This window comes from Camelus bactrianus, chromosome 9 (genome assembly GCF_048773025.1).
Source record: "Camelus bactrianus isolate YW-2024 breed Bactrian camel chromosome 9, ASM4877302v1, whole genome shotgun sequence".
In the NCBI taxonomy this organism is placed as follows: Eukaryota; Metazoa; Chordata; class Mammalia; order Artiodactyla; family Camelidae; genus Camelus; species Camelus bactrianus.
The window spans coordinates 76,918,196-76,932,988 of record NC_133547.1 but is presented as its reverse complement, the minus strand read 5'-3'; the positions used below and the strand labels follow the sequence as shown (position 1 = coordinate 76,932,988).

The 14,793-nt window shown below is 53.8% G+C and overlaps 1 protein-coding gene across 3 annotated transcripts in view; it reads right to left on the bottom strand.

The window, feature by feature from the left end:
- Window positions 1–14,793, bottom strand: part of ABCC12 (ATP binding cassette subfamily C member 12) — a 57,144-nt gene that overhangs the window by 19,179 nt on the left and 23,172 nt on the right. For 2 of the 3 annotated variants that reach the window (XM_045512987.2, XM_074370801.1), the window contains 8 exons: window positions 11,731–11,803; window positions 9,857–10,060; window positions 6,382–6,516; window positions 6,201–6,276; window positions 6,046–6,117; window positions 3,225–3,314; window positions 2,418–2,536; window positions 444–635 (listed from right to left, as the gene is read on the bottom strand). In XM_045512987.2, the coding sequence (XP_045368943.2) occupies window positions 444–635; window positions 2,418–2,536; window positions 3,225–3,314; window positions 6,046–6,117; window positions 6,201–6,276; window positions 6,382–6,516; window positions 9,857–10,060; window positions 11,731–11,803 (961 nt within the window). The remainder of the gene's footprint in view (window positions 1–443; window positions 636–2,417; window positions 2,537–3,224; window positions 3,315–6,045; window positions 6,118–6,200; window positions 6,277–6,381; window positions 6,517–9,856; window positions 10,061–11,730; window positions 11,804–14,793) is intronic. The other variant, XM_010950200.3, reaches the window with a different exon arrangement.

The following is a 14,793-nucleotide window of genomic DNA, read 5'->3' as shown; positions in this document are numbered from 1 at the left end:
ATGGAGAGATTTTGTGCCCCAGGGCAATAAAAAGCCAAGTTCCACTGTGTCTTTGTGGGCTGCACCTGTGTGCACGCAGCAGCAGAATGAAGAGGGGGCCTGAGGTGCTCAGGGCTCTCTGGAGCAGGAGAAGCCCTCTGGGGCTGCACACGCCTGCTCCAGGGCAGTGTCCTCGGGGAGACCTTCCTGTCCACCCTCACCTTCACTCCCAGCTCTGCCTGGGCCCATGACACCCCCACAGCTCCCAGAAGTTTGCCTTCATAGTTGATAATTAGCTACTGGAAGACTTTTCCCAGACTCGACTGTGAGCTCCATGAGCACTGTCTGTCCGCTAGCCCAGCTCAGGGTCTGAGGCATCGCAGGTGCTCAGTAACCCCCACTGACTGATGAACGGGCTGTGCAGGCAGCCCCCAGAGTGCGGGTGGGGGTGGGGGAGACTGTACCTTGTCAAACACTCGGTCGTGCAGTGAGGAGGATGCCGTCAGCGTGGTCTTGGTGAAGGCGAAGCCTTTGGTGACACCAAACAGCAGCACGGACACCATGCTCCCCATGTACACCCACTGGTGCCCCCGCGGCCCGGTGTCCACCGGCACCGTGCCGACCTCGCACGTTCCTGTGTTGCCCTGAGGCCCACACTTCATTTTGGGAGGAAAACAAGAAGAACCAAGAGTTGATCAACTGTCCAAAGAATGGAAACTTTCCAGAGAGTCTTTCCGGGGAGAAGAAACTAAAAACAGGTGCATAATTGTTAAGAGTGAGTTGGGTGGTAAAACCAAATCACGTCTCTGTGAGGGCTTCTGAGCTGTGCCTGGGTCCTCCTGCTGGGCAGCTGTGGCCCCGAGGGGCCCCTAGCTCACAAGGCTCTGCACAGTCAGTGGGGGAAGCAAAGCAGACAAGCCAGGCCTGTGTGGAGCAGCCGCTGGGGAGCCCAGAGGTGATGCTGGGCCAGAAACATCACAGAAGCGACAAAGTCTGGATTCCAAAGGTGGGCTGAGCAGCCCTCAGGCGGCCCAGACAGGCCAGGGAATCAGGGACCTGCTGGCAGAAGCCACCGGGCCTTTGGGGAGACTTGGGGGCTCTTCTGCACAATGGCTCAGCCCCAGGGCCCCCTTGCAGAGGCCTGGAGCCCCTGCAGGGAGGAGGGAGCCTGGGGAACCAAGGGCTCTGGGAGTTTTCATTGGCAGTTTCATGTTTCCCTGAGCTGTGTGCTAAAAGTCAAGATTGCCTTTGGGGAGCAAACAAGCATCTTCCGTCTAAATGCCATTTTGCTGATTACAGCAATAGCGGAAATGTAAACCAGAGGCAGCGGCTGATGGATGAACATTCCTAAAAGCAAAAGCATCCCTGGGGAGCTAATCGACCAAAGGACCAGCTTGAAGAGGAGGCATCGCTGTGCTGTGGGCTGCGCCCCCAGTGTCTGGGGGTGGGGCAAGCGCATGGGTCAGCTGTCATTGCTGCTGCCCCAGGCACGGGCCTTCTGGGGAAGCACCATATGTAGGGGGAGGCCCCCCTCTGGCTCAAACCTTGGCCTCTCCAAGGAAAGGGCTCTTCATGAGCAAACACAGGTCTGGGGGGGGGGGACCTTCCAGAGATGGCTCTCTCTCTGCACAGAGCAGACCACCTATTGGACTCCCCCCTTGGGACTGGCCTCGGGAAAGTGTGCCAAACTCCAGGAGGGCTATAGCTGCCTCTCCCCTGCCTGTGTCTTCCCAGGGCCTCCTTGCTTTGGTTGTCATAGCAACAGAACTGTGCCAAAATGTAATCCTGGAGGACGGGCAGGCAACCCCACAGCATTTCCCGGGGCTCCAGGAAAGCTTTGAAACCATGGGCCAAAAGCTGGGAGAGCTTCCAGCCAGCTTGTGCAAGAGAAGACTTATCAGTCCTTCTCAGGACGGCCCTGGCCTAGATGAGAGCTTAGGAGGCAGAGAAGACCCCGAAGGGCCCTGCAGCACATCCAGGGACTGAGTCTGACTTTTGCATATCCTGTTCCTGCAGAGGGACTCTGGGGAGCAGAGCTGGGTGGAACCCCCTGACACCACACAGTGTCTGTGACAAGATACCAGTTTCAGAGGCAAGAAGACAGAAATCTGTGTTAGGCTTCCCTGGCCCTCTCCCTCCCCAGCTCCTCCTCAGAGAGAGAGGCTGCAAAACTGACCCTATCCTGCACGTGCGTGACTCCAGACACGCTCGGATTGCCTGGCACAATCTGTTTAGCCAACTCTTTAAAATCTGAAGGTGGCACATAAAAATTCCCATGCCCTGCTTGTCTTGCAAAATCAAAGGAGATTTCAGGAGTTGAGCTGTGTAGTGTAAGCAGCTGACCTCAGCCTTGTGGAAGGGGGCTGTGGGAGGCTCATCATGGGGTGTCGGGCATGTTCAGACTCTCCGTCAGCGACTGACTCAACATTTCCCAGTGCCAAAGGGGAACTCACCTGTGAGCCCTGGTCCAGCCAGAGCCCCAGCCACCAGTTGCTGAAAGCGGAGCTGCCAATCATCAGGAGGAAAAGGGACACCACGAAGAGAGAGAGGAGGTACCCTGCAGAGGACGGAGAGGTCCAGGGGTTACAGAGGCGAGGGGGCTGCAGTGGGCTCTCCTTCCTCAGGCTCTAACCCTGATGGGAAACTCAAAGCCTGCAGGAAAAGGACCCCCACCCCTGGGAACCACCTTCGAGGCTGACACGACAAATCTGGGTGTTGGATCCCTGAACCCCTAACAGGGACGTCTGTTCCACATGCTTGGGAAATGGGTCCAAATTGTCAACCTATTAGAAGAACCACTGTTACGCACTTAATAGAAGTGACTCGGTGTTCTTTAAAAGCAACTAAAAACCCAGCCTTGCTGGGGAGAGACAGGGAATGAAACTACAAGGTATGCTTCACACGGGGAGACAGGACTCTTGCGTTGAAGGCGGGGAACGAGCTGAAGGCTGTGTGCTCAGAGGTTAGAGTGCGAGGTCTCACCAGAACCAGAGCTGGGTCGTGCTGCTGCTCGCTCAGTTTCAATAAATAAGAGTCTGGCAGCTTTAATGGAGATAAAGGATGATTCCATTTAAAAGGCTGTATTATCAGACTTTAGATTTTTAGGGGGAAAAAAAATAAAAGCTGTAAGAAAGGACCCTCGCATAGAGAAATTGTTACAGAAACCATAAAACGTGAACCCAACTGTTTAAAAAAGAATTTTTTAACATAAATTAAATCAAGAAACTCGTTGTTTTATACCGAACCTCCAGAAGCCTTAATGTACGTGTGATACGTTTTCCAGGTCACAGTCCCTTCCCGGGGGGACTCCGTCTGGATGAGCTGGTGCAGAGGAGCTGTGGAGACAAACAGAAGTCCTGAGGCAGCCCTGGTGGGGCGGGAGCCCCTCCAGCACACCCCCTGCCCCCGCTCAGGGCAGTTACCATCCTTCCTTGCACTCGCCCTATGTTTTCAAATTCCCAACACACTTTTGCTCATTTTATTTATTTATTTATTTTGGTCCTCATTACAGCCCTGTGGGGCAGGTGGCATTCAGTCTTTTGAGAAATATTTATTAAGCCCTACTAGGTGTTCATCCCTGGGGAGACAGGAGTTGTCTTGGTCTAGTTCTCCAAAAGCAGATCCTAAAAGGTGGGTGTGAACACATGAAGTTTATGCCAGAACTAAAAGTAAAGGTGGCTCACCAAGGCAGCGCCCCCTACTGGGCGACAGGAGACTAACCCAGCACAGAGAAATCTCCAGCCAGGGCAGGACTACACATCAGAGGTTTTTCTCACATGCAGTGGGATCTGGGACATTTCTGCACCAACTCCCATTGGCCATTGGGTGAGGGCTCCACCCGGGGCGGCGGGGTGGTTAATTCCCCAGCACTTCCAGCTTGACCCAGGGCTGGCAGCTACCAGAGACACAGGTGTGGAAGCTGGGAGTTGGGCTATGTGGGCAGACGTGCTAAGGGCACCCACAGCATCTAGTCTGGGGCCAGCCAGAAGGCGTCTACTAGGGATCTCACACCGTGAGAAGAAACCCAGGGCATCCTCCCAAGTCAGCTGCTGCGTGGACTCCTGATTCCCTCCACAAGGCTGTCCCCCGTCCTCTCCACTTTCCAAAGGGGAAGGGGCAATGGCCATCAAGTTCTCATTGAAACACATTCGGAGGTGCAGCGATGCTGGCTAGGAGCTCCCAGCAGCCAGGATCAAATGCACATCTCTTCCCTCCCCTCCCTGGAGAAGCATGCTGTGGTTATACCTGGCTCTTGTAAACAGAGATAAATAGAGCCAGACAAAGAGGCACCCCTGTGCACGGGCTCTCTGCACCCTGCCCCGGCAGAGAAAGCTGTCAGACCTTAAAGGTGCCTCGGTGAAGAGAGCTGCCATTAGCCCCTCTGCCTGGGAACCTACGCGCTTCTTTGCAAACGTTCAGCCTGACTGTCACTCATTGTGTCTCCCTCAGGCTGCAGCACGACAGGACTCCTCAGGCGGGCAGAGTGGCACCCTGGGGCACAACAGGAACTGTCAGGCCGCCTTGGGGCCCAGCCCAGCCAGTTGTGCTGCTGATGCTCTGTTCACCCTTGAGCCACTTTAGAAAGTGCCCTGGTGCCAGGCCTGTGGGCAGTGCCACCTTCAACCCTCCCTTTCCTACAGCTCTCAAAGCATTTAATTTCCCAGGTTCCCTCTTCTCTCCAGACAAGTAGGATTTACTCTCTCCACAGGGCCCCAAATTCTGGGCAGCCTGGAGCTTTCCTGAGAAAGCATGGAAGAGACGGCTGGGTTCCCCACTCCAGCCTTGGCTACCTCCAGAGCAATAAAAATATGTTGTCTTTCCAAATGCGTTTGTCACAAGCACCGTTAATGGTGCCAACTTTCATCTATGGGAAGACTCACTTTTTTTTTTTCCACATTTTAACATCTCTGAAATCAGGATGCGCCCCATTCGGTAGTACGCCATATTGTCTGATTGGCAGAGGCTATTCTTTCTAAGCAGTACATGAAATAATGCTGATCTTAAAATGGATGGCATCTTAAAGTTGTTGAAATATACTAAGGTGTTTTTGCAGCTACACATGACTGAGGGACCTTGCTATGGGGACTTGGAGGAAGGTGAATTTTGAGCCCTGCCCTCTCAGTGCCCAGTGCGGGGCAGTGCACCCAGTAGGCTCTCGACAAATGTTGAATGAATGAAGGGACAGAAGGCAACAGTGTATACAGAGAAGAGGCAGCTTGACTAGTCTGACCCTTGCTAGGCTCATCTCTCACATCTATCCTCTTTGCTCCAGGCCCAATATCCTCTCCTTTCCCCATCTTTCCACCACAGTGTCTCTGGCAAACTCTTACATATACTTAAAGGATCAGTCCAAAGGTCACCTCCTCAGTGAAGACCTCCCTGCCTTGTTACTCCCACCCCAGCTCCCCATTAGCCTTATTAGTTTCCCATGATTAGCCACTTGCCTATGGACCCCACCAGATGAAAAAATCCTGAGGACGGGGCATATTTTCTTTCTCTCCCCAGTCTCCCCAGCCCAGCTTCGTGCCTGGCACATAGTAGAATGCTGAGTCCTTACTTGTGGAAGGAATGAATGAACTTATCCCACCTTATCCCACGACTGCTCAATTCTTTCTCAGTGCTCCCCCAGAAAGAGTGGGGAACATCTCTTCTGTGTGCTTTTGCCTCTGATTAATCTCTGTGCATTGCCTTGATCTTTGCAACTAATGATGACAGTGATGACTACCGAGGGTTGCTGTATGTCAAGCATTGTGCTATTCATTGTATGTACAGTTTCTCACGAAATCATTGCAAGAACCTATGAGATTGGTACTATTATTTCCCCATTTTATGGATTAAGAATATAAGGTTCAGAGTGGCCAAATATCTTGCTTTGAAGTCATAAAACTGGTGGTTGAAACAGAATTTGGACTCAGGGAGTTGAACCCCAAAGCTCACATTACAGGAAACCAGATAATGCTAGCTGCCCGAAAGGACACACAACTATGCCTACACTTCTTTATCCCTAAAAGTAGGTGCTCAATACATATTTAAAAGTATGTAATTGAAGGCATGAACGGTAAATACCTTCTGTGTCTACGAATTCTGATTCCGTTTCAGGTTCTTTTCCTTCCTTTTCCTCATCTCCTGGCGCCACAACTAGAGTGAGAAATAAAGAGAGATCTGTGTCCACACGTGAGCCATGGGTAATAAGAGAGGTGTGATTCGAACTCTGATTGTACCAGCATCTTCCTCTCTCTCGGCAGGGCTCTCCTTGAGGGCTTCCACCATGGCTGCATTGTAAATGTGCTCAGGATCCTGGAGACAAAATGAAATTTCTTCTGAAAGCCAGGTGACTGAACTTCAGGCCAGAAATCATGGGGGAAGTCTCCCAGTGTCCTGCACCCAGGTAGGAAGAGTTACCCTGAATTGCAACCCTCGCAGGCTGTGAATCAGTTTTGCATAGCGTCCTCTCTCCTCCATTAACTCTTTGTGGGTTCCCTTTTCACAAATCCCTCCGTCTTCCAACAAGATGACTTCATCACAAGACTCCAAAAACTGCAGAGAGAGTAAAACCATCCACCATGAACTTCTGCCCTGGTAAGAGGGAGAAGCACCATGCCAGCCCCCCATCCAGTGGCGTCCCAGGCTCATCTAGACCAGGGGTTTTCAGTTGACATTGAGGGCCAGATGATTCTTTGTTGGGGGGCGGTGGGGGGCTGGCCTGTGCACTGTGGGATATTTAGCAGCCTCCCTCACTTCCACCCACCAGGTTGTGACAAGCAAAAGTGTCCCCAGACATTGCCCAGTGCCCTCCAGGAGGCCACACGGCCCCCAGCTGAGAAGTGCCCACAGGTCTCATGAGTACCAAAGGGGTCTTTGGTTGCCACTATGAACCACACTGACTCTTCCTCTGCTATTGCTCCCTGCACGCGCTGCCTCGTGGAGAAATCGGGTCACAGAGGTTTGGAGGATGAAATTGACCAAGTCGCCGCAGCTGAGATTTGGCGGAGAGGGGACGTATGATCTCAGGGACGGCCTCCCTCTGTTACGACGTTACCAGCCCACCTCGTCATCCTCATCTAGCCCAGGAGACCCAGCCCGTGGTACGCTCCCCGGCCACCAGGCCACCCCACCTGGCCTGAAGAGTTCACACCAGCTTTGTCTGTATGATAAAAATATCGCTGCATTTAACCATAGCACCCTGCGTTCTGCCCAAAGCACTTCTGTTTTTCTGATTTGAATTCCCTTCATTTCCATATCACGCCTGTGATCAAAGAGCTGTTAAGAAGAATCTCCTTTCATTTTGGAATGAGACTGAGCTCTCCCCACAGGATCAGCCCATCTAAGGGCAGGAAGCCCTTCCTAGAGGTGGACAAGCTGTTCTGAGATTTAAGACAGTTCAGCCTAGACAGCCTTGACCCTTGCAATACAGTTGAGAGGTCTTCCCCTGTGCTTTGGGGTCCACCCAAGGTCAAATCCACCTTTGACGCTCTTGATTAAAAGCCGGAAAGAAGTAGCTACATTTGGTCATTGTGCATCTGGTAGGGTGTTGGGTAGGGAGAGGGTGGTGCCCCAAAAGCCAAATGTTAGCAGTCTTGCTTGGCTTTGGACAGCTCCAGCCTTTCTGCCTCCTTTGGACCAAGCTGCCCAGTTTCCTGTCCACTTTCCTGAACAGCCGATGCAGGAGCAGCCTGGCTTTTATGTGCAGTTGAGACACTTTCTGAGAGCCTTTTTCCTGAAAATCGTCTCTCACCTCTGCCCAGCATCTTCTAACTTTTAAAGCCTGATCTCATCTCCTGTTTCTCAATCTCCCACAAGCCAGTCAAGAAAGGAGGCAGCATTATCATCGGCCCATTTCCCAGTTGGGGAAACTGAGGCATGGGTGTGGGGGCTCGCATTCCAGCCCCAGAAGCTCCCGAGGAGGCCCCGGTTCTCTCCAGTGAGACTAGGTGTGATCTGAGAAGCTTCGTTCTGCAAACTCACAAAATCTGACCCTGGATTGGATTTCAGCAGCCGGCTACCAGCCTCATTGCATTTGTTTCCTCCAGTAATAGAAGAGCAGCCGTCCAGCCCAAGCGCTGGGAAGCATTCAGATGGCCTGTGGGCCCTGGAGTACAAGCAGCCAGAAAAATGCTCTGGAAAAGCCCAGGGGCTCCAGGTCTGGGGCTCTGAGCCCCTCCTCCTCAACAGTGGACAACCGGACTAAGATTCTAGCGCCATCTGGTGGCTGCCTGCATTTTTCAACATGCTAAAAGTAAGATAAAATGACCTTGGTGAAAAGTAGTCTTTGAGGAGACTGAGGCCTCCTGGGTTCTTGCCTGAGGTCACACTGCTGGTGAGCAGGGTTCAAAGGTTGGACCAGGGCCAAGACCACATTTTCCCCCTTGAGGACTCCTGCATGGAACAGCTCTGACCCACATCCGTCAGGTGCCAGGAGTCTCCCTCTGCATCTACAGGACTCCAGGAGGACAGGCCTCCCCCCTGCACGTGGTCTCCAGGGACTGGACCCCAGGCGATGCAGAGCTGTGGCCATCACATCTAGCGGCCTGGCTGGGTGAGAGCCCGTTCCCTGTCACCTCGTGGGGGCCCAGAAGAAATCCAACCTCCTCCTCCACCCTGGCCCCTGACCAGCTGAGGAACCAGGAGCCCTTGTCTGCACCAGCCCATCTGATGCTTTCTCAAGGTGATGGTGCCCACTCAGAGGAAACCCAAGCAATCCCCGCATGTGAAATCCAGATGCTTGGAGCTTATTCTGAGAACTCAAGCCCTCAGCTAAGAGGGGCAGAGGCTGAGGACAGAGCCACAGCGATGGGAAAGCCTGATTTTCCTGAGTCATGATGAAACTTTTCCCTCTTTAAGCTGGTCCTTCTGGCACTGACAGAGGATCCTAACAATGCTGGCTACAGCATCCTGTAGCCATGGCAACTTCATTTGCTGCCGGCTTCCCTGCCTCCCCGAGACTGACTTACCCTTTGCAAGACCATGAGACCTGCTTCTTACCCCTTGTTTAACATTTTCCCCACAGGTGGCAGGAGAGGCGGGAAGACAGGACTTCTGCTCTCTCTGCTCTATCTGACTTCTCATTACAGGTGAGCCCTGTGGGCTGTCTCCTCCGGCGGGAGGTGCACATGCATGTTCACACACACATGCACACCTCTGGGACTCACTGTATAGGATGGGGGTACCCTGGCTTATCTCAAGATGGATCAGAGACTTGGATTCCGACCAGGCATTCAGCACCATTTATGTGAGACTGATGCAGTGAGAACTGTCCTCACCCTGCCAGATTCTCAAGCTCATTCAGGGCAAGCTCAGTCAGTCCCTTTCCAGGGCAGGATTCGTGTTCCGAAGCCCGAGAGATTGGCTCTCAGCAGGGAGAAGCTTCTTGCCTTAGCCCCAAAGTCCTGGCCTCCAGCCCCTTCTCCCTGGGGAGTGATGCCAGGGGCATCTGGGCCCCTCATCAAAGGGTCTGTCATCCCCAGCCATCCCCCACTCAGGCACCCCTGGTCTCAGACCTGCCCAGCACTTGCTGTTGGAAGGGTTGAATGTTTCTACCTGATTTCCCATCTCATGGCCATCAGTGGTCCAGAGCTGGAGGATGTGCCTCGTGTCCACCCTACAAGTAGGGGTCAGTTGCTTCTGGAGAATTTACACTCTGATGGAGGAAACATCTTGGCCCCACTGAGCCCAAAGGTAGGACAGTGGGGGCTGTGCACACAGAGGAGCAGTCAGGGCTACGTGCAAGCCAGGGTGGCGGGGGACAATCACTGTGTCTCCTGCACACCCTCCTCCTTCTCTGACCTGGTCCAGGTGAGGACAGCAGGTTTAGACAGAAGACTCTGTGAGCATCAGTTGCCACACCAACGACCTCATGGGTCCTGCTGGTCCCAGTCACCTGCAGCTGGTGGGTCACCAGGACGACGGTCTTCCCCCTGAGCGCCTTCTTAATGCACTCCTCAAAGACGTGCTTCCCCACGTGGGCGTCCACGGCCGACAAGGGGTCATCCAGCAGGTAGATCTCATGGTTCGAGTAGACGGCTCGGGCCAGGCTGATCCTCTGCCTCTGCCCCCCAGACAGGTTGAGGCCCCGCTCCCCAATCTGCAGAAAGGGGCAGGGCTACTGTCCATCACCAGGCCCCATCCCCCACCCCGCAGCCCTTGGGGAACAGGGACTTCCTGAAGCTTCTCAAGATTCTTCTGAAGACCGCTCTTTACCACATCCCAGCTCCTCCACCCCTTGCTGGACGCCCCTGGCCGCACCAGGTACCCTGGAAAGTGGAAGATTCCACCTCTGCAGGAAGCTTGGTGGGCGGTGGCAACTAGGGAAAAGCTCCTTCCAATGCTGAGTGAGGGGTACCTGGCTCACAACAGCCCCATCCCAGTGCAGTCCCATAGGGAGGGGCTCCGTCTTGACCACTAACACCAAAGGGCATTGTTGAGCAGAAAGCACTGGGTGAGAGGACAGGGAACAGGAGGGAGAGGTGGCTGGGAGCAGATGGGCAAGGGAGCTCTCTATTTATTGACCTGTGGACCCACTCCCCACCCCCACTAGGCAACTCTAAGCTCCATGAAGATGAGAGACAGATCTACCTTGTTCATCGTCACATCCCTAAGCCATGTCACCACACCTGGCCCAGAGCAGGTGCTCAGTAAGCATTTATTGACAGGATGAAAAGCCTAGGTTGCCTCCTTCAAGTGAGTCTATCCAGCTGAGCCCAGAGTGAGCCTCCGTTGTGTTCTGCCAGGTGTTGGGCTGAGCGCTGGGCAGGACACACGAAGCTGGACAAGAAAGATCCCTGTCTACTGGGAGCTCACGTGTGAGCAGAGCGTGTGTGGTTAGATATACAGCTAGTAATGGCACAAGGCAGAATTTAACAAGTGCCAATGGAGAAGCATAAACCAAGTACTTTGGGGCACATTACTGAGGACTGTGGGACTCAGGAAGGTCTTCCTCAAGGGGGTGGATTTACAGTTGGAACCTGAAGTGTGGTAACTGGCAAGAGCAGAGGTCTAGAGCCTGGAGGGTGAGTGCACACCTCGGCAGGTGGGTAGGGGTGGGGAAAGCAAACCCTGGCAGGGTGACCAGGGCTGCCATGGCTGTGGTGGCCATTCCCTTGACACAGACACATTGAGGCACCAGCAAAGAACAACAGTGCTCTGAACTGGCCTGTGCTGTCTGGGCTCCTCTGGGTCCTGGGCAGGGTGGGAAGACTGTAGAGGGTGCCCTGGACTGCAGCTACAGAAGGTGGCCTGGTGACTCCCCTGGGCCACCTGAGCTGGCCAGCTCAGCCCAGGACCCAGCCAGCTCTTTAAAAGAACACTCCAGGGGCAGTGTTTGCAGATGACTCATACACTGCTGGGCAGGCAGAGCCAGTGAGGCAAGAGGGGCTCCTGAGCCTCCAGCCACAGTGCTGCACCCCTGACCTCTGTCTTGGGAAGACAGAGCCGGCCAGCGAGGTGAGGAAGCAGGTCTCACCAGAAACCTTCTCCGAGATGACAGGCAAATTGGGAGTGACCCCAGGAGTCACCAGGCTGAACCCAACACAAGTAGAATTAGTGCCCCATCCATTATGATGTCCACCCAAGAAAGGACCCACGTAGAGAATTCAGAGTGGTAGAGCCTGACTTTTCCCACATTTCCTGGGAAATTTCTGTCCTCCGGGGCACCTGGATGTGGATGGAGCGGGGACCTGCCGAGCTTCAGCCTGTTGGACCTGGCGGTGGGGCTGCCATCCACGGCAGTGGGGCTGAGCTCCTGGCTCCGCTCACCTCAGTCAGGTCTCCATAAGGGAGGCTCCTCAGGTCCTCCTGGAGGGCACAGACACGAACTGTGTGCTGATACCTGTGGGCACAAAGCTAGAAGTCAGCACGGCAAGAAAGACCCCACAACCATGCGGCCCTGGGTGGTCCAAAAGGCTCTCTGGTGTCATGGGCAGGCAGGGAGGTGGCTGATTGCTTCGTCTTTGATGTCCAAGGGCAGCTTCCCCTTGACCTCTGCCCACCTAATGCAGAGTTGACTCGGACAGCCCCTCCCTTCACAGGCTGCCCACCATTCAAGAAAGATGAAAGCCCTGAAGGGAAAACTGGGGCACCAACTGCTACCACTGCTCATAGGGGTCAGAGCAGGAAGTCACCACTGAGGGCCGGGGTCACTGGGGGAGGCTTCCTGGAAGACGCCACACCATGAATGGACGAGAAGACGTGTGTGGGTGGAGGGACCAGGTGAGGGCTGGTGCTTGTGAATGGTGACTCTGGCATGTGCTCCAGGGTGCTCCTCTGTCCTCTGGTCCCTCCCATCAGGCTGGAGAGGACAGGGTTCTCTCCCCTGGGACAGCTGAGGACACTAAGGCACTGTGCATGCCGCCTAAGGGGCGGAGACACCAAGCGGGAACAGGATCTCAGCTCCTTGGACCTCCCGGCCTCCCGGTATTGCCCCTCAGCGTCACCCACTGTGTAGCTCTGGAGGCCAGTTTGTGGGGAGTCTGACGGACAAAGCCCCAACCAACTCTCAGCAGCTATGCTGCTGGGTCCTGCAAAGGACAGCAGAGCTGGGGGTCCCCTGATGCACTGGCCATGACCCCAGTGCCACTCCTTGGGGACTTATGACACCAAGGGAGCCAGGAAGTCAATAAGTAGTGGGTAGGAACTGGGAGATGAACAGGAGAGGCTCCCACACCCTCCTCCTTGGTTTTCCCTGCACCTCGATCCCACTCAGACAGCCTCCGCTACAAACAGGTCATCGCGGTTCCCCACACCGCCGCCTCAGGAACTGGCTTCTGCTCTGTACTCCCTGGGGCACCTGGTAGCAGTTTGAACTTGTGCCACAGCCAAGCAGCCTTGGGGGCCCAGGTTTCCATCTTCCTTGACAGGCTGCCTGCCTTCACCAGGTTGATAGTTGACTGACTGATAGAGTAACTGATCTGGTCACCATCATCGCCATCACTGGGATCCTGTCTCCTTGATGCATGACAATGGGCCGGGCTCACCCCTCAGGCTTTGCAAGACACACCTTCCCAAGAGGGCACCAGCAAGAGGGTGAGCAGATGGATCACGGGGAGCTGCCCTGCAGGTGGCACTCCAGGTCCTGGCAGCAGATGCCCTGAGCATCGTGCCCCTGTATGGGCTTTAGGGTCGGTGTGCCTGGTGGTGAAGGCCAACAGCTTTGGAATCAGAACAACCTGGGTTTGAAACCAGCTGGGTAACCTTGGACAAGGAACTGTACCTCCCTGATCCTCACTCTCCACTCTATACAATGAAGCTGATCGCTCTCATTGGGTTGTGAGAAGGAAGTGGGAACACATACACAAAGCCATGAGCACAAGGTTGGGTGCATGCGAATTCTCCATCAGTGGTAGTTACAATTAATGTTATTACCTTTGCCAGTCTTTCACTATGCTCAGCACGTCTTCATCCCTTTGCCCTCCACCCCCATCTTAAACTTCCTTCCCACCCTCCTGTGTCCTTAAGAGCCACAGTGTCCACCCTAGGAGTGGCACCTCTGCTCAAGATGCCACTTATGAAGGGTGATGAGTCCATACTTCAAGACCCAGTTCAAGCACCACCCCGACTCCCTCTCGTGATCTCTGCTGCCTCTGACATTCTAGCACAGCCTCTTACCCTGGGCACATTCCTCCTTGGCCCATGGTCATTTCTGTGCATCTCTTACAACCCCTTCCAGACTTGAGCATCTCAAAGGCAAAGATCTATCCGAGCCACCCTGGGGTCCCCCGTGGTCCTGCAGAGTCCTGTGTATTGCAGCTATTTGGTAAATATTTGCTCTCTGATGTCCTCCCTCTAGTCTGCTTCTGCAGAAAGAGAAGCCGTTCCAGGCAGGGCTGGGAGGAGGCCCAGGCAAAGGCAAGCCAGGAGATGCTGAACAGAGCAGTTCAGCTGGTGCCAGGGACTCCCTGCCTGAGCCTCCTGAGGACAGGATGTCGTGGCCGGGGACGAGGAGGGGGAGTAAAAGGCCTGCTGGGAATCCATGCACTGTCTGATGCCAGCCAGTAAGGACAGAGTCTGTGGGCTCAGACAATAAGATGTGAAAGCCCAGAGCTGACAGCCAGATTTGTAAAACCAACTCATTGGTCTTTGCTTTAGCATCGTGGCACTTGGTGGGGGTCTTCAGGGTTACTCAGCTGTCAGGTAGTTCCTGAGGGAACAAGTGATGCTGACCTGGAGTCATTTAATAGCTTTGACCTTGGGCAGGTCGACTCTCCTCTAGGCCTCAGCCTCTTCATCTGTAAAATGGGAACATGAGGCCAAGATCTCCCTAAATGGGTGGTTACAAGATTCTAATGAGAAAACCTACATGGCAGCACACCAAATTCAGCAAAGAACCATGGGAAGCTGTTACAGCCTAGACATAGAGATACCAATCCAAATGTATTTAAAAATTAGAACAAACTTTGTTTATATTCCATGAGATAATGTTGGGGACATCAGCAGTGATACATCCTGATAGCTCTGACGTCAATGAATAATTTTCAGGGCTGATTAATTGCATACCTGCTGCTCACGATTTCAAGCAAAAGTTCTGGTTACTTGGTCTAAAGTAAAATTGCCTGATTCATCTTTTCAGACAACATATGCCCCATAACAGAGAAGCTCACAACATACGCAGCTCTGCACTCGGGCTGAATGCCGATTCCACTCATTTCTTCAAGTGTGATTGCAGGTCTGCAGGAGGCACCTCTCCTGAACTCTTGGATCAGGGAAAACCAACACCCGTTTGGATCTGATGAATGTTTCCTCAGGACTCATTAACGAAACCCACTGAGCTATCATGACCAATGGCATCAGCCTCTGTAGCAGAGTGTACCAAATACTAAAGTG